This window comes from Chaetura pelagica, unplaced genomic scaffold, assembly GCF_000747805.2.
Source record: "Chaetura pelagica isolate M959 unplaced genomic scaffold, ChaPel_1.0 scaffold418, whole genome shotgun sequence".
Lineage (NCBI taxonomy): Eukaryota > Metazoa > Chordata > Aves > Apodiformes > Apodidae > Chaetura > Chaetura pelagica.
Genome location: NW_009954232.1, coordinates 569,709 through 588,043, shown reverse-complemented (window position 1 = coordinate 588,043; position 18,335 = coordinate 569,709). Strand labels below are relative to the sequence as shown.

General features: G+C 34.0%; 1 protein-coding gene across 1 annotated transcript in view; it reads right to left on the bottom strand.

Moving 5' to 3' along the window:
• FAM188A (family with sequence similarity 188, member A) overlaps nucleotides 1-17,899 on the bottom strand; it is a 38,977-nt gene extending 21,078 nt beyond the window's left edge. Inside the window, exons 1-10 of the mRNA XM_010003610.1 lie at nucleotides 17,884-17,899; nucleotides 16,060-16,139; nucleotides 14,061-14,118; nucleotides 13,528-13,701; nucleotides 9,628-9,679; nucleotides 7,613-7,727; nucleotides 7,220-7,293; nucleotides 6,678-6,757; nucleotides 2,856-2,926; nucleotides 1,598-1,678 (exon numbers count right to left, since the gene is read on the bottom strand). Coding sequence (XP_010001912.1) covers nucleotides 1,598-1,678; nucleotides 2,856-2,926; nucleotides 6,678-6,757; nucleotides 7,220-7,293; nucleotides 7,613-7,727; nucleotides 9,628-9,679; nucleotides 13,528-13,701; nucleotides 14,061-14,118; nucleotides 16,060-16,139; nucleotides 17,884-17,899 — 801 coding nt within the window. The remainder of the gene's footprint in view (nucleotides 1-1,597; nucleotides 1,679-2,855; nucleotides 2,927-6,677; nucleotides 6,758-7,219; nucleotides 7,294-7,612; nucleotides 7,728-9,627; nucleotides 9,680-13,527; nucleotides 13,702-14,060; nucleotides 14,119-16,059; nucleotides 16,140-17,883) is intronic.
• Nucleotides 17,900-18,335: the final 436 nt, after the last annotated feature.

Sequence of the window (18,335 nt, the reverse complement as noted above, 5' to 3'; positions counted from 1 at the left end):
AATGTAAATATTCAAGGACTCTTGAAACTTTTATACACCCTTAGGCCCTACTTCTTTTCCCACAGAAAAAATATGGGAAATTCTTTGACAAGGCCATATTGCTTCCTTTTCAGACTTTTTAGTTCCTAAGATACCAAGGAAAAACAGAAGTTTTTCACAGCCTAAGTGGAGTTCAGTGAAGAAAGAGCAACAAATCAAGCGATATTGGAGGCATGAGATGTTGATGCCCAGTTACTTAAAAAAAATCAGCAAACAGCTCTCAACATCCTAAAAGAAAGAGCATTAGAAATTATTTCTACCTGGAAATGGTCACTGTATACACTAAACATTAGAATGTAATAACATTCTGGACTAGTACACTTGACTTGTATACCAGAGTAATTATGCCTATTTGCATCATACTGCAATCCACATAACAAGGAAGTAACTTAGATGGTATAATTCAGAAAAATTGTGGATAAAAATTCAAAATTGAAATAAAAATAACTTTTTAAGGAAAGCCTGTTAGGGGAGAGAGTAAGGTAGAAGGAAAAAACATCCAAAGGAGGATAAGGATTTTTCTATTACCATGGAGTAGGGAAGAGTGAGCATTTATCAGACACAAAGAATTCAGAGAAGCTCTAGTGTAGAATTTGCAACAGAATCTGAAAAAAAATATTCCGTGTGCAATATGGACTAATTAATTTAAAGGATTTTTAAATTTAAGTTTAAAGGTAAAGAAATACTGCTAGACATAAGCTTCCAATATATTGTTAGGGGTTGGTCAGCTTGTTTTTCTGAGAAAAATTTCTTACTTTTTTGTGTCCTCTTTTTAAAGATTAGGCCAAAGTTTTTCTAGAGAAATTCAAAAGCTAAAGAAATTATGGCTTTAACTGTGCAATATCGTCTTGCACTTATTTTCAAGATTTATACCTAAAATATTAATGTGTAAAATATTAAGTACAGGAAAGTTCATTACTAATAAGTAGTAATAAATATACTAGTAAGCATATTCCATAAACATATTTAATTTGAAACAAGTGTTCTATAAAATAAAAAAAAAGGACAATAGCTTAAAATCTTCAACTAAAGTAATAGAAATCCTGTCGTAAAATTTGGTCTAAGATGTTAAACTGAGAACTCATCTCAAAAGCATTTTATATGTTCCACAAACTACAGTGTATCCCTAAAAGAATATAAGGAATTATCATAACAGTCCTGATAAGTTTTTTTAATCTAGAAGAAAAACCTATGATTGTAGATTAAAAATTGCAAAAATACTGTCAGGAAGATTAAACGACTAACTGGCACCTACATATAACAACTTCCTCTTTATATCTCTCTTGCACTATAGAAGTTTAAGACAATCCTTATCCCAGTTATGGTGCTCTAAAGCAAACCCTTCCCCAAGCCCAATAAACTAAGCTCAAACCAAAAGACTTCACGACATTTTATTTGATGGCATTAAATCATTTACACAAATCTTTCTTCAGGGGAAGGCTTAGTGACTACAATTTTACACTAAAGCCACATGAAAATCACCTTGTAGCAAGATATGAATTATGAATTTATGTGGTACCTAGCTGCCTGAGGTTACCAAAAATCAAATCTAACATACCTTGGCAAAAAAGACTGTGAGGTGTGTTTCACTGCCAAGTATCCAAATGGGAAATTTTGGAGACTTCAAATATGAACCAACCTAAAAAAGCAAAACAAAATCAAAACCACAAAGGAAACCCAAAAAACACACCTAGTTAGTGATCAAGTTAATGACAATCCAGTTAGTGAAGTCCCAATTGCTCTGAAAACTAATATAAAACATTCAATAATATAACTTAGAATCTAATTTTGATTACTGATTCCCATTTGACTTGGAAAACAATATAGCTTATGATAGTTAGCTGAAATAAGACATCAGTGAGAAAGTGGCATCAATAATGTACCTTATTCCAACCTTGGACACATGCTTCAAATGCTGCACACAAGTAAGTACTCCTGCACTTAACAATACTATAATCAGATGCTAAATGAAGCCTAAATCCACTTGACTTACTAGCTGGTTTTGGATTAATCAATTCAGAATCAATGCTTATGTAATAAATGAAGGGACAGTTAGTTATAAGTCAATACACGAACATTCTGCAAACTACATAATCCTCTCTAAGACTGACATAAATTAAAGGAATCTGATAGAGATTGAAAAGGAAGTAAAGAATAACAAAAAAGTCTGTTGAAAATAGGAGTATTAATGCTGTTTCAAAAGCAGTATTTGTAAAGTACAAAGTTTTACAAATAAAAACCTTAAATAACAAACCGTGTCACAACAGGAAGTAATTATATGGATTAGGTTGTGCTTCACTTACTTTCAGATATTCACAAATTAATACATAAGGTAACTTTTAGATCTTGAACATTTTACATTCAGAGTATATTTTCTTACTAGTAGTTTTACCATTTTATTATGGCTACTTATTTTAAATGGAAGACAGTGATAGCATAAAAAAAACCCAACAAAACTGCAACATTCAAAATAGGAAGTCACTTTGAGACTTTACAATTTTATAACTATCCACATAACTTGCATTATACTTTATTTTAGTAAAAACATATGCTTCTAACCAGCTATATTGAGTAGGTGCAATAAAGTTATAATTTAAATAGCATCAAACAACATTTATTCAAGAAGACACATTTAACAATTTTATTAAATATCTGGTTTAATATAATAATACTCTCAGTTGTAATTAGAAGTTGAACATACTTTAAAAGTCCTTTAATGTCTCCAATTGTGACATGAAGCTTTTAGTAATATTGTCAAAGAAACCCACTACACCTTAATGGAAGAAAAATTCTAAATTATGCATAAGATAGCTTACCTTACAATATCTTAGAGATTCCATCAATGTCAAAAAGCCTACTGTTGCCTGTTTATGTATACCAAGAAGTTCTGTTCAAAACAAAACAAAAAATGTATTCAAGAAAAAATCTGCAAAGCCTCTTTTAAGCCATTTTTTCTTACTTTCTAAGTTGATCAAGTAAGAACAAGTTTAGAAGTCATGCAGTTTTGGCAACAATGGCAAACCATCAAGGTGCAGTCAAAAACAACAAAGGTTTAATAATTTCTCTCTCTACAAAATAAGACCAGCCAAATGCATGGTTTAAAAAGTTTACTGTTGATAGCTTTTTTTCAAAAGTTTTTGCATTTATTAGGTGATGAAGTACTTAAAACTGACACATTTTTTTCTCAGAAAAACTTAAGACAAAGTTATCTTGAACAGAAAAAAGTATATATGCAGATACACACTTTATTTTCCTTCCTTTTTTTTTTCAAGAGTTCCCTACCTATATTTATCTTAATAATTTCACATTCTGAATAATATAACATAATTTTTGCAAATAATAGTTCTGTTAGTAGGAAAGAAAGCATTCACTTAATTTGATTTTTTGCAGACTTCCACAGAATGTACCATACAGCTCTCACACACAGCTGTCAGCAGTAGCTTAAATATTTATGTACTACTGATTGGAGGAGCACTTACAGGCCTTATTTGAGGCTCTCCAATAAAGAATGAGAAGGTTCTCCAAAATACAGACTTAGAAACTAGTTATAATCATAGTATTTGAAGAAGCTCTGGGCTTACACATACATATCCTCAACAGTACAAGTACTTGAAACAGCTCTGCTAGGTCCCTGAACATTATCTAAACAAAGAGCAGCACATACCTGATTCTGCAAATAAACATGAGAACATGCACCATGACAAATTTAATAAGATCTGCATTTCCTTTTTTTCAGAGAATGTTGACTTTTGTATTTGAAAATTGCTTCTAAAACCCTAATTCTCAACCACATTTTTAAACATTGACAATTCAAGTATAACAATGTTATATATATATGTTATATATATGTATATGTTATATATATATATGTTATATAACATATATATATATATGTTATATATATATGTTATGTTATATATATAATTTATATACAATGTCTTTATCATATAATCACAGAATAACAGAATGGTCTGTGTTGGAAGGGACCTTAAAGATCATCTAATTCCAATCCCCCTGCCATGGGCAGGGACACCTTTCACGGATCAGGTTGGTCAAAGCCCCATCCAGCCTGCCCTTGAACACTTCTAGGGACGAGGAATCCTCAACTTCCCTGGGCAACCTGGTCCAGGTTATATCCAATATCAAGCAACATCAATAGTGTATCTGAAAGCTATTAGGTTAACTTTAGCCTTCAGTCACTGGTCCACCCATGCCTCCTTCAGAATTAGTCAACAGAGAAGACACACACAAAAGCAAATCATTGTTCTCAGATGAATTATAAGGAAACAAGGGGAGACTAGCTGCCCTAAATCAAAGTTCATCCCTGTGAATATCCTCACCCCACAGAAAAAATACCCATCACTGGAAGAGATCTGATAACACCAAGGAGCATCTAAGAAAATGAATATGCATGCACCTTGTCAGAAAGTTGGTCAGTTCTTTTTTCAAAGTACTTTTGCAAAGTACTCAGATTTCTAAAAAGGGAGAAAACAGGCGCCTTTATAAAAAACTCGGTCAAAATAACGAAGGCTTTAAAACGTAATGACATCGTCCCCAACCGTATCAGATTGCTGCCACCTAGTGACAATATGAAACACCAATGCTTGGCACGAAGAAAACATAATTACAGCATTATTTGTCTTCTTATTAAATTTATATACTTCATGTAAAAATGAAAGTCTATGAAAAAGCAGAAGGAAAAAAAAATCTACCTCTGTATATCTCCCCGCTGTGGATAACTGTTCAAAAGATTCGAATAAGAAGAAAGTTTTAAAGAGGAATATGTAGATAGTTAAAGAATCAGGATAATTTCACTGGTATTTGTACCAATGGTGGCCAAGAATAATCCCAGTTAATAAATCCTATACTATTTGAAAAGTGTGTGATAATGTAAGAGTCAGAGCCCTAAGTATAATCTGCAAACTATCTGGAAATTCCTCAAGTTTGCAATTCAGTATGTTCTTTGCCACTGATAAAATAACTTACAGTAACTTCAAAATGGTTTTAAAAGAATTTTAAAGATTTAGATATTAATTAAAGATGGTGTATCTAAACAGCTGAACAAGAGGTAAAGTGGCTTTCTGTGACTTCTGAATAAAAATGTAAGGCAAGTGCCATTTTGAAAATTCTATTTCGTAAACATATTTATGTTCATAGCATCAGCTATCTAGCATTTTTCCTGTTCCTGCATTGTGGCTGAATCTTCTTGCTGTAGCTTCCTTGCTGCCCCTGCAAATAAACCACAAACCAAACCACATCCATTGCTTTCTGCAGTTCCTTAGCACCACCTTTCCCTTGTGCCAAGGGATACCTTGCCCTTCAGTTTCAGAAGTTCACCTACTGATTACACCTAGTCATGGAAGTACGTGAAATCACTTTCTCTTATGTTTACAAGGAAAAATCAAGCAGCACAGACAATCAGCTCTGTACAATGCTAATGTTGACCCCTTCAATTTGTAGTTGCTTGACCAAAGGAAGCAAGCAACCAAACCATAAAAACATAAATAAAGAAAACTTCAGAAAATAGTCACCAAACACATTCAGTTCCTGTTATTTTGACACCTGCAGCCCTCCTTCATAAAAATTCACCACATTGGTGGAAAGGATGTTGAAGGTTACAGCTAAAGAGAGTCAAAACACAGGAGAAATGGTTGAAGGAGAAAAGAAAAATCGAGAAAAAGATTGGTAAAGAACATGTGGCAATGTATCCAATATTCAGTTTTGCCCAGGAGCTTGTGAACAGACAAGCTGTTCTTTGTCTTTCTTTCTTAAGAGTCTACACAAATAACTTTGTAACAGATACTGATTATAGAGTTAAGACAGTGAATAAACTGGGTTTTATTATAATTATCTCAAGGACTTGAAAATGGCAGGCTCCAAACAGGAGGTAAGTGCAATTACTCAACTGATAAAAAACCATCAGGACACATAATAGCAGATTCTTAAGATGAATTATTTTCCACTCCTCCTCTTGCCCCAAAGAAAGACATATGTTTCTATGGGAGTTCTGGTTCTGGCTTTTTATGGTAGAATTTACTCAAAACCTAAATATGGAATATTACTCTATGCAAAGAGTTCAGTATTCTCAGAGGTGGTGCCACAAGGGCCAATTAGAGGACAATAACCATCACTTTCCTCCACCTGCTGTCTACACTTCTCATGTAGCCCAAGATGCAGCTGGCCTTCTTTGCCAGAAGACTCATGTGCAACTGCCCACAAGGACCTTGGGTCCTCTTCTACAAAGCTGCTTCCTAGCCAGCCAGTGCTGCCCTGTGCTCTTGCATGGGCTTATTCCATTCCTGATGCTGGATTTTCATGAATTTCATGAGGTTCCTATCAGTCCATTTCTCTAACCTGATGTGTTGACCAACCTTTAAAACTTGCAGAGACTGCACTCCCATCACCCAGGTCATAAGATACCTTATAATTTCAAGCTGTAGCTGACAACTTTGTATTCACTGATATTAACATCAGATATCTTGTGCAAGTGTGTTTTATTTCCACTTGAAGTTTGCTTCAATCAAAGGACAGCAAAGAAGGAGACTATCAAAACAGAAATAGAGCATATTCCAAATCCACTGGTCAGCATCTCATTGTACATAAGTATTACGAACAAGCATAAGCTAGAATCAACTTACTCATTCCTGAACATTCTCTGTCTCCATCCCACACATTAGAAACAGCATGTCCCGTCAAAAGGAGGTTAATCAAACTTTGGCTATATAACAGAAAGAAATAGCCAATTAAAAGGGAGATACAATTTATTTTTGAAAAAGTGGTTCTCTCTAACAAATGAAAAAATTGTGTTACCCAGACAGCTAAGGAGATACTCTTCAAACTATATTTCTTTAATCAGTGCATATTTGTAATTTAACAATGCTAATATGATCTCCACTTTTTCAACCAGTTTGATATAAAAACATAGCCCTGAATCTGAGAACGATTCTGCTGAAAATTCAGCAGTAACAGAAGTATTTCCTCAGAACTGATGCACTAGATGGAATAAGCAGCAGAAAAGGCATGCTATGTTAAGTGTTGGTTTTAGCTATTATAAAATTATAATTGAATCTTTGTACTAATGTAATGTAATAATTTTCTAAAAGAATGACCAGTTACAGAAGAGTAAAAAATTAGCCCACTAATTTATTCTAAGTCATAGTAACCACATTTTGCAGCTTACCTTCCATGACCGTAAACAGGATCTATCAATGGCTCAGTTGCATCTTCTATTTCATTTTTTATGTTTTCAATACCCTGCAGAACAATTACAAACATTTTTGCAACATCTACAACAACAGAATGCAACAGTAAAACATGAGGAGGCTGATGTGCTTATATTAATTGATACCTAAACACACTTTCTCTTGACAAGAGATGGCAGGAACATAGAACGAAGTTTTTATTCTGGCAATGTACTTCAACATGAATGTGGATACCATTCCACCTATTTATCTAATTTGACTTAGTTTACCAGTTGAGTTGAGTGCTCACCTTTTACAGAAAAAGTGTTACATAGTCACATTCTCTTAACAAAGAAACAAAACAAACAAAAAATATTCAACAACCCACAAACCTTTGTCAGTATCACAGAATACAGAAAGAGCAATACTCCAAATCTGTTTGGCCACACTGAATATTGATCCCAAACAGCATCCTTCAGTTCAGGGAAGCTCTTAAATGCTCGTTTACTAAAGACAAAAAAAAATATTAAAAAAAAGGAGAATGTATTTTATTAAGGATTAGAATAGTGTCTTAAAATAGAAACAAGAACTATTAATACTCAATGTGAAAACATCCAGGTAAAAGCAGAGTAGAAGTTTTGTTATATACAGAAGAACACAGCAGCTGTTCTGGAGTTACTCTAACTGCCACAAGGTCATTATTATTTACCCATCAAAACAACATAAATAATTCTGGGGCAATATGCAAAAATAAACATTTTTTGTATGCAAACACCAACCATAAAGATACATAAGCTTGTTGGAAAGTTGAGTGGCTTGAACCAGTAAAACACTGGTTATACTGGTATAAAACACTGTTACTGAAATTGGGATAATGTTTGCAATATATAATGTTCTGAAAGACATTCAATCCATAGCCAGTGTAGAAAAAAAACTTCCGCTTAACCAGGTAAGACTATCTGTCAAGTTTTCAAAGTAATTATTTCCCATAAGAATTTGATTTTGTTTGACTCTAGCTTTGGAAAAATCAAAATTTTCAAAACCACAAGTGGCATGTGAACATTTGGAAAACTATGTAGTTGCTGCCTGAATGGTAAGGTAACACCAGGTGATCATATGTTTATAAAAAGTCAAATAAAAACAGAGGAAAGGAAGAGATCCACCAAGATTTCAGAGAACACACTTTCTATTTCTTGGGATATTTAGAGCTAAATACTGCTTTTCAGAACATAAACATTAGTTCTGTTGAGTAGATCAATCACTCTCTGCTTATCTTACACAAACTTAGGTATATTATTTTCTTTTTGATTTCTTACTGTAATTAAAGTCTTGTTTAAAAAAGAAACACATCTGCAAAAATATACCCATAGATAGGTTTACTCTGGCAAACACTTGAGGTTTTTAAACTAACTTTCATTATTAATAGAGTATACAAGGTATGCAAGGCAGTCAATTCCAAAATCCATCACTCATCATGCTCTGAAGGAATGTGCCAGAGCATTCACTTCCAGTGTGAAAGACTGAGAAAAACTGGAGTAAGTACCACATGTCCAAACATCAAGGGGCTGAGGAGAGGTAGGGGGGCAAAAAATTAGTGTTTTGATCAGGTAAGGTTACAAAAATTTTGTATTCTTTCTTCTTGACAATGGGTTTAAAGAAACTATAATTACTACTGATAAAATAATCAGTAGTTATTTGAGTTCTAATTGGTAAAATTTTCCATCTCAAGTGTTTTTTAAAATTCTGTTGCTCTTTATTCTGGGGACTTATTTGTATAATGATTACAACTGTTCACTTTGAAAATAAAAGATTGTTGCCTTTAAAGATAAACTCACTAGAACTTTAAGCTCTGTATTTACACCCCTAAAATAAAACAGTGTTTAAAGTATGAAAGAAAAATCAGTATTGCATTAGCTCTGTATTTACACCCCTAAAATAAAACAGAAAGAAAAATCAGTATTGCATATGCAACATTTTAATAAATGTTTCTTATGTTGTCTCAAATCAGGAAAACTACTAGATGACAATTTTGTTTTCATTATATATAGCACAAAGTATTTCAGAGAGAATCACCTGTGAAGGAGACTGTATAAAGAATTCAGCAGTAACATCTTTAAGTGTGAATCTTAAATAGATGCATTTGCATACTTGAAATGCGTAAGATATTCAGCCAATTTTGCACATTACATTGCTCCATTTTTATCATTAAACCTAATGCTTATGCTCAAAATAATACTCCATTTTAAATGGTAAAATGCAAAAAAACCCAAGCCAACAAAACCCCCAAACCAAAACTTGAAATCCAAGTTTAACCTGATGTGTAACATACAGAAAGTTCCTTTCAGGGCTGTGAATATTAGTGAAACTTCAAAACAGAGTATTTGAAATGTTTCAACATATTACTTACTGAATTAATGCATGAAATCGCTCAAAGCCAAGCTCTTCGACAGCCAAGGCAGCTATACACAAGAGACACTTTTCAGCACTACACATGGCAAAAAAAAATGACACAAGATACACACAGCAAGCTAGTATACTTTCAAGCTGTAATCATATTTTTAATTTTTAATCCTCCCTTGACATTTTAAATTGTTAACTGATTAGTATAAACTAATTTACTGCAACATTAAGATTCCACCATATAAATTAGTGTGAACATGACTATTTGGACTAATCAATTCATTAAAAGCAAAAAGCCACCACAGTGCTTAGACTTTAAAATATCTGTCAAATGCTAAGCTGTTGGTTTTGTACAAAACATAGCTGTCACAAAGTCATCAAGCATATGCATACTGTAGATATAATTTTGCAGGTCAACAAGAAGTATTATTTCCTAGAAAAGCAAGCATGATTATTTGAATCATTTTATCCATGTAGATAAGCTGTATTTTTTCTTCAAATACACATTTCTGTTAACAAAATTTCTCAGGATTTTTTTCCCCCTTTTAATTCCTGTTTATTACAAACGAGTAATTATTCTACACAGTATTATACATCTTGTTTTCAAATAAATTCTCATACTTTTCTTTTAATAATGTACAAGTAGCCATTCAAATAAGTGTTGCATCCAAGACAGAAAAAAATACAGCATTAGTGTCTTCCCAAGTTCAACACAGGCTTTATACCTTTGTTCCCTTTGCAACATTTCTAAATCATGGAGATAAAATGAACTTTTACAATAAAATTTTATTTTACCAACAAAAAGTATACTTGTCAGTTTTGTAATTACCAAATTCTGTAGGCGTTAAAATATTAAGGCTGTAGCAGCCTTTAGTGCCATCTACATCCATAGTAGAATAAATACACAAAACAGAAGGATCTGCTTTCTGACAAAGGCCAGTTACTGCTGAATATTTAGAGAATGTCTGATCATCTAGCTAGTTATTTGACTGTATACAATTCATTAAAAACCAGATGCCATTAAGGGCTACTACTCCTGATCAGTTCTTCCCACTAGAATTCCAGAAAGGGCTTTTTATGCCCTTTCTAATTGTATTTTGAAAGACACACTTGATTTGCCTACCTGCAAATGCAACTGATTCTGCAGCAATAGTATACTTTAATTTTTTACTTCAGAAATAAAGCAGCAGTAGTCTTAAAAGTGTCAGTTTTTGTATTCTGAAAAACTACAAGGAATCGCTAAAATTAGGTTACCAAGCCAAGGACTAGGCTTAAAATGCATTTTAAGACATTTTTTTAAAATATAAAAAAACTGCTGAAAATGTTACAGGAACTAATCCTGCTCCAAGAACCCATGTTTTTGTAAGTAGAAAGTTAGAGGGACTAAATCATATAAAGCAATCTTTGAACCTGGGAACTTGCACTACTACAGCCAATGCATGGCCAACAAGAAGTCACTGGTATACACCACAAAAGCAGATGAAAAACGCTATTGCATTCAGTAAGTGTGCTCGAATCCACCTTTTGTTCACACAGCAGGATAACAGTTTCATTCTGTTACTACAGAACAGAGTGAAATGGTAAGAGAACTACTATTTGAAACAAAGAGAAAGAAGTAGAAATCCTAAAGAGAAGTGTAACTATTCATAACCCAAACAAGGGCCAATAAAGACAGTGCTTAGTGGGAGAAAAAGAACAAACGGCAATAGAACATGAGCTGTATGAGAAATGCAATTGCATAGAAACTCTGAAATTATACTCTTATCATGCTATGTCTAATCATATTTCATGGTTTTATTATAAATATATTTACATAGTAAATTACCAAATAGCAGCAGCCTGCCATGTGGAATTTTATCTGTAATATTGCCCCACGCACATAACCCATCTCTTAAGTCCTACCAACTATTACAATGCCTGTTTCTGTTCTTATTGATTACAGCAGCCAAGCAAGAAAGGTATTTTATTCCTTTACACTAGCAGTAACAGAACTCTGCATTATTAGCAATATTTCCTTCTCCACATTTTTGTCCCAAGCCTAAACAGGCAAAAAGGCTATATTAAAACAGCAGGACAGAAAAGAAAAACAACTTAAACCCTAATAAATGTAGCTTAAATCCAGAAGAGTACTGCATTATAAGGTAAAATACTGTTTGAACTGTAGAGAAGATACAAGAAGTACATTTAGTGTCTAGTAGGGAACATAGAATATAAACAATGAAAGAGATTAGCATGGCAAAAGCAGACTGTTCATGGTAAAATGTATCCTGCTCTTCCTAAGCACATTCCATGGTATTAAGGAAAAGACAGAACTTGTAGACTTGAACAGAAATATGAAAAATGTAGATATATGATAGAATGGTTCATTAAATGTCAGTGTTGAGAGTAATTACTAATCGAGTGTGCACTTAAAAACCCTTTCTGCTGAACATTTTCTACAGCTAAAAGTCGTCAGAATAAAGCAATATATTAATAAACTGGATAGTAAAAGTCTATTGATAACTAGGCTTTACTTCACTTTTCTTCAAAGGAAACTTCATCATATAAGCAAGAGCTTCAGAGATAACTAGAAAATTCACAGAATTTAGGAACTTCAAGTTAAAACTGCATTATTACCTCACAAAGGAAATATTTAATTTTTGTAATAGAAAAGCTATAGATACCACTTTCTGATTAATACTTTCTCTTAATTAAAAAAAATTAAAAGCTCATTTCGGCACTCTTATGTCGTAACCTGTTTTTTCAATTAAATTACATTTCAGTTATTACCCTTTGAGCCATCTAGAGCACATGAAGCATCTCATAGAAGCTGATGAAGATGACTTGTAACATAAAAGAGCTCCAGCACTACTAATTGCTATAGCCAGTTGCGCACGTACAAATCTACTTGTACAATTCTTACTTTGTAGTTATGCCACAAACTGACGAATAACATACTCCTTCCATCAAAAGATGGCACCTCTACAAGCATGTTCTCATGTGAAGAGATTTTCATACTTCTTAAGGGACACATTGGGAACAAAAACTAAAAGAAAAAGAAGCTTATCTTTTAATATGTTAGATATCTCCTAATGAAAGATTAATAAATACACATCTCAATGATCACATGGCATCTTTACAAAACATGTTCTCATGTAAAAAGTTTTTCATAATTCCTAAGGGACACACTGGGAACAAAAAGTAAAAGATAAAGAAGCTTATCTTTTAACATGTCAGGTATCTCCTATTAAAAGATTAATACACATCTAGACAATCATGTGCGCACATATCAACTTGTGATGTCACTGGCTCAGCAGCAGTTAGGTATGACTGGATGCCCTATCTGAGATGTTCACCAGATCCTTGATGTCAGTATGTAATGAAGGAATCAAGACATTTGCAAAAAGCAGGTAACTGAAAAATTCTAACCTACAAAAAAATTCTGTTAATCTTCTATAAGGTGATTTGATTAAGCTGTTTTGGTACTGCAGAAAATCAAAGGCAAAAAGGCAACATCTCCATAACAGGAGATCCAGAATTTTTTAGAGCAGCTGAAGTTTTGCAGAATTTCCTACAAAAGCTCTTCTGAACTAAAGCAACAAGTGACAAGTTAAAATATTCCTCCAGTGTTAGGAAGTATGTAGATTTTTCCAAATAAAAGACATATCAGGTCCAAATAAATTACAAAATAAAATTTAAATAATTATGGAAATTGTTAAATTCAGGGGAAGCATGTCAGAACTGCAGTGATAGACTGCACATTCAACAAAAATAATGTCTGTAACTACAACAGTCAAAAATTACCTATTGCGAATGGAATCACAAAGGCAAAAACCCCATCTGAGCAATAGTAACGAGCAGAGGCCTCTCAAAAACAATGTATTACTTCACTAAGTGATGAGCAATTTAGAACAGAAATACATCTTACAAGGTTGCTCCTCTTGGTGACTAGATTCTGCAGGACTTTCAGAAATACTAGCAGTTTCTTCAGTTGTTTTTCCTCTTATCCATGTTGCCAGGCAGTATGACTCAGAATTATCAGAGCAAGCCATTTCCAAAATATCACATAATGTATGACAGAGAAGGTTCTTCTGCTCCTCTTCTGAAAGAACAGAAACATATGTGAGTTAAATTGCTACTAATCAATATATTTTAGAACCCACTAGCATTCTTTTATACATTAATGTTATCTAAATAATTAAGTTTATTAATGGATTTTTAATCCATTCCCTTTCCTAGTAATGCATTTTAATCAAGTAACTACAAAATACAGAACTATGGACAGGCAGCGACCTCACAAATGGGAGTCTAGAAACATGCAGTATACGTACTGTATGCCCCGTAAAATGGCACGGCAGCACACAAACATAAAGTGTAAAACACTTTAAATTTTTTGTACTAGGACATACTTTACAAATAATTAAACCGGAAAAAATAAAGAGAAAATAGAGGTCTCAGTACCTGCACAGTGTCTCCAAGTAGACTTTTCACTGGTAAAAAGCCTCTTCAAAAGGAATGCCTTTGTTATCAAAGCATAAAATAATATTAAAACACAAGACAATACTAACTTTTACATTGCGTCACAAGCAAAGGATTTTTGCATGTTATTAAAAGGATTTCTAGCTGCTCATCGTTCAGTAGGAGACCCTGAGCCTGCACCGTTTACTTATTTTTCCCATTCAAACTAACCAGAAAAGCAGCCTCACACCTAGGTTCAACATTATCGATTTTGAACCTCAAGTATGCTTCAAACACAGAGTATGTATTTACATAAATATCTCCAGACTCCTTGGACTGCAGTAATGGAAGCACAATTATTTTGCTATGTAACTGATGAGTACTACAAGACAGTCCTAGTCACTTGAAGAAACCTGTTTAGTAGTTAAAAAGCCCACCTCTTTTAATCATTGCAAGTCATAACTCATGGATTAAAGAAAATCTATGTACCTCCATATCCCTGCTTTAGTTTCCATTAACACTAATGCTGTAATTAAAAAATTATGCCCTCTTCTCCCATCACAGATCTGTTGTTCAACTTTTGTAGTAATTCACAGCAGCAGTAGGCACTGCAAGGTCTATTTGATCCCCTCCTCCTCACCTAGATGAAACATAGGTCACTTTTAAACAGGCTTTAACTACTCAATTTCAAGAAAGTCGAATTATACATATACCTGGAAAAACACTGTCTGCAAGAACACTTGATATGGTAAAGACTTGGAACTGCCTTTAAGGAGCCAGGTGGTCCTATTCCTTACTCTTTTTACTCCCCCCACATAAATGACTCATAATTGTAAGATCAGAGACCAAACAACTCTGTGGTTTTAAGACCACAGAACTAGGCAGATCCATGTTTCAGAGCGTGACTGATAATAAAATGTTTCTATTGATTGGTTACAACCTAAACAAATAAGAGCTCCTTTCCTGTGGTACAAGTCTTCTGGTGGGATCAGTGTTTATCACTAATTGTCACAGAGGTTTTATGACTATGGCATTACATGCACCAGAAATGCAAACAATTACATGATGTCTGTTGTCTGACCCAGATACCTTCCAGTTCATGAACAGATTAATGCTGCTAACTGACTTTAGTATGTCTCCTCTATCAGTGGACAAGGCATCAACTCAGACCTAGACATAACTGCAGAATTTCATCTGTGTGTAAGAGGATTCAAGAGCAGGTTACCAGAAAAAGCAATCTAGCCCATTTTTGCCTGTCTTTGCAGGGTGCCCCTAAGAGAACGAAGAGCAGCTGCAGGTTAGACAAACTGCTCTAGCAGAACAGATCCAGACTATAGGTCATGTATCTACACAGCAGTCAGAATTGACCAAGACCAGCATTTCAGTGTATGCGCTCAGATACAATGATACAAAGATTCAATGGTGTAAGAAAACAAAAAAAAATCAATCTCACAGTTGGTTGAGCCAATCTGGAGCACATGCGAAATCCTAGGCAAAGTGAAATATATTCACTTGACATAATTCAACTCTTCTGCTATCTAGCATTTTCTCTGGAAGTACATTTCGTCTTTTCTTACATAGTGAATCTTCTTAGGTTTGAATATTGATTACTTCAAATATATCTAATATATGCTAAAGCAACCATTGTGACACAGATATTACACTTCTTAAGCAGAGGGAATTTAAGAAATGAGAAAGGATTATTATTACATTCATATCTGATCTTTTATTTCTCTCCTTCATCCTGCATTCCCCACTTTAAAGTTACGTCTGCTTGGATCAACCTGCAGCATTTCCTCAAACAAATACATTCCTGCAAAATTATAGTTCAAAGTCAGCCCATCTCTACTGAGGTTTCTGTCTCCTCACACTGCAATTATGAAATCAAAACACAACTGATCTGCACTTTTAAAATTATTTATTTTAGTTCCACATTAAGAGAGAAAAGAACAACTTTTGGGCTTACTAATTTGAAACCATTCCTATAATAAATGCATCTTACCTGTACAGGTGCAATCACTGCACAAGGGCCACCTTCAAACTGTTCTAATGCAGTTGATTCAGATTCACTAAAGACAAATCCTGTCAAACAAAAAAAGACTATATTTAGTGAAATAAATAAATAAGAACATATTTATGTATACTCCTTCCCTAACAGAAATGACACCTGATTTATTCACCTTTAAAGATAAGGCAAGTTTTCAAGATTTTTTTGCCCTGATAATGCAACAGACTGTGATTAATTAGATGAAGAAAAAAAAAGTCATGAACAGAGGTGAGAGCAGAGAACTGAATTATTTACCGCAGCAATGAAATAATGATTATAAAGGGCCAACAGCTGTCATTTTAAACAAAAGGATTTTTAACAGTAAAACTGTCACTAAAGGACATGTGGCTAGATAACTGCATAATAGTTTTTCTTTCGTTACATTTATTTATTTTAGATAAATTCAATTTTTTTTGTAAATGGTATTTTTGCTTCACATACATAAAATAAATAATCTTTGGGCCTTCAATGAACATGCATAATACATTTTAATTCCCTATGAAGGACACAGTATGCTTCCCACTGATCTAATTTTTGGCCTGTCAGTGCTTCCTCTTAAGACTGAAATATGCTGAGTAACTCAAATTACTACTTTTAACCATGGAAGCAAGCCCCTTAACGGTGTTCTTTCACAGAAGATATGCTATATTTACTGATATGCTTTTTTTCCCCCTGTCCATCTTTACTTGTATTTCAGAATTATCTTACAATCATGTAACAGAGCAAGTGCTGGAGCAATTACTGGAAAGTTGTTGTTAGTACCTTGCCTTTAAGCTTGTATTCAAGACACGGTGATTCATAGCTTGCATGTCTCACAGATAAATGCATATACAAGAACAATTACCGTGACAAAACTAACACACAGTAACTTACTCACAATCAGTGACATTTTGAACTTTATTCTTTTAAGTGCTGATAAGATCGTGCTGAAGTGACTCTAGTTCAACATAATCTAGAAACCACTAAATGGTAGTCAGCAACTAACCAGCAAGTGCAAGCAAGTGGGGGCAGGGAGAAAGGAAATACACATGCATATTTTTGCAGCACTGTCAGTCGCAGGAAAAAAAAAAAAAAAAAAAAAAAAAAAGTATTCAGTACTTCTCTCCCACAATTTTTCCTTTTCCTAATTCTGTGTCATGACATGCTGTCATACCAAAAGCATTCCTAATCCCCAGCTGTGAATTTGGAGCAGGGATATGCATCCCATGCAAGTGCACTTCCACACTACTGTATGACAGGTACATCATACCAAGCAGCACAAGAGAGGACTACTGCAAATTTTCTAGGCTGTATTTCATCACAGAAGTGACAGCTGTCCAATGACAATGTGAAAATTTTATTTAAGATGGATCAACACAGCCATACTTCTTAAAAACACTGGGTTTCCCCTGTATCTGACAGAAGGCTCCGGGTGTTTTTTAACTGAATGTGCAAAAGTGCATTACAAAGATGTATTTTATATCTAAAACCAAGGTGCACATCAAGCCTACGTTCTTAGACACAGAATCACCTAACACAGAAACAAAGCTCCATTAATCCGTACTTCAACCAACATTTACAACAATGTCATCTCCCTCCTCTGTTAACATGCCTTAGTAAGAACTATCACCAGTCCTTTAAGCTTTCTGCATTAGTTTGTGCAGGCTTATCTATATTAAAAGGTAAGTCTTCCTCTATTTGGAAGCATTACTGCATGCTGTCTAAGCGCACTGCAACAAGAGGGTTTTTTAGTTGTTTTAATGATTGAATCACTGCAAAAAAATCCCAACAACAACATACTTGGATATGGTACCATTAAATCACACAAGAAATCTTGAACTCGATTCCCATTCTTCAGGCTTGTTATAGAAAGCATGAATTGTCTCAGCTTAAGCCTGCCCTATTTTTTGAAATTGCTTCCTAAAAATAAAGAAAATGGAATGTGATCCACCTGAGTGAATACAAATTTGAGACAGAAAAAGCAAAAATTGATATTACACAGAATTTGACAAATACAACCACAGTGAACATATAATACCTAAAGGCATACTTAATTTCTTTCTACCTAAATGCTGTTTGATAAAACATCACGTTCTAGAAGCTGTTAAGCAAAAAAATGGGCTTCAGAGATTTTGATTGTGGTAACATTTCAGAAACCAGCAGTCTAAAGCTCAGCTGGATTCAAGTCTAACTCAGCCTGCAATCAAACCTACTTACCTTTTTTTGCCCTCCACAATAATCACATTTTGGGC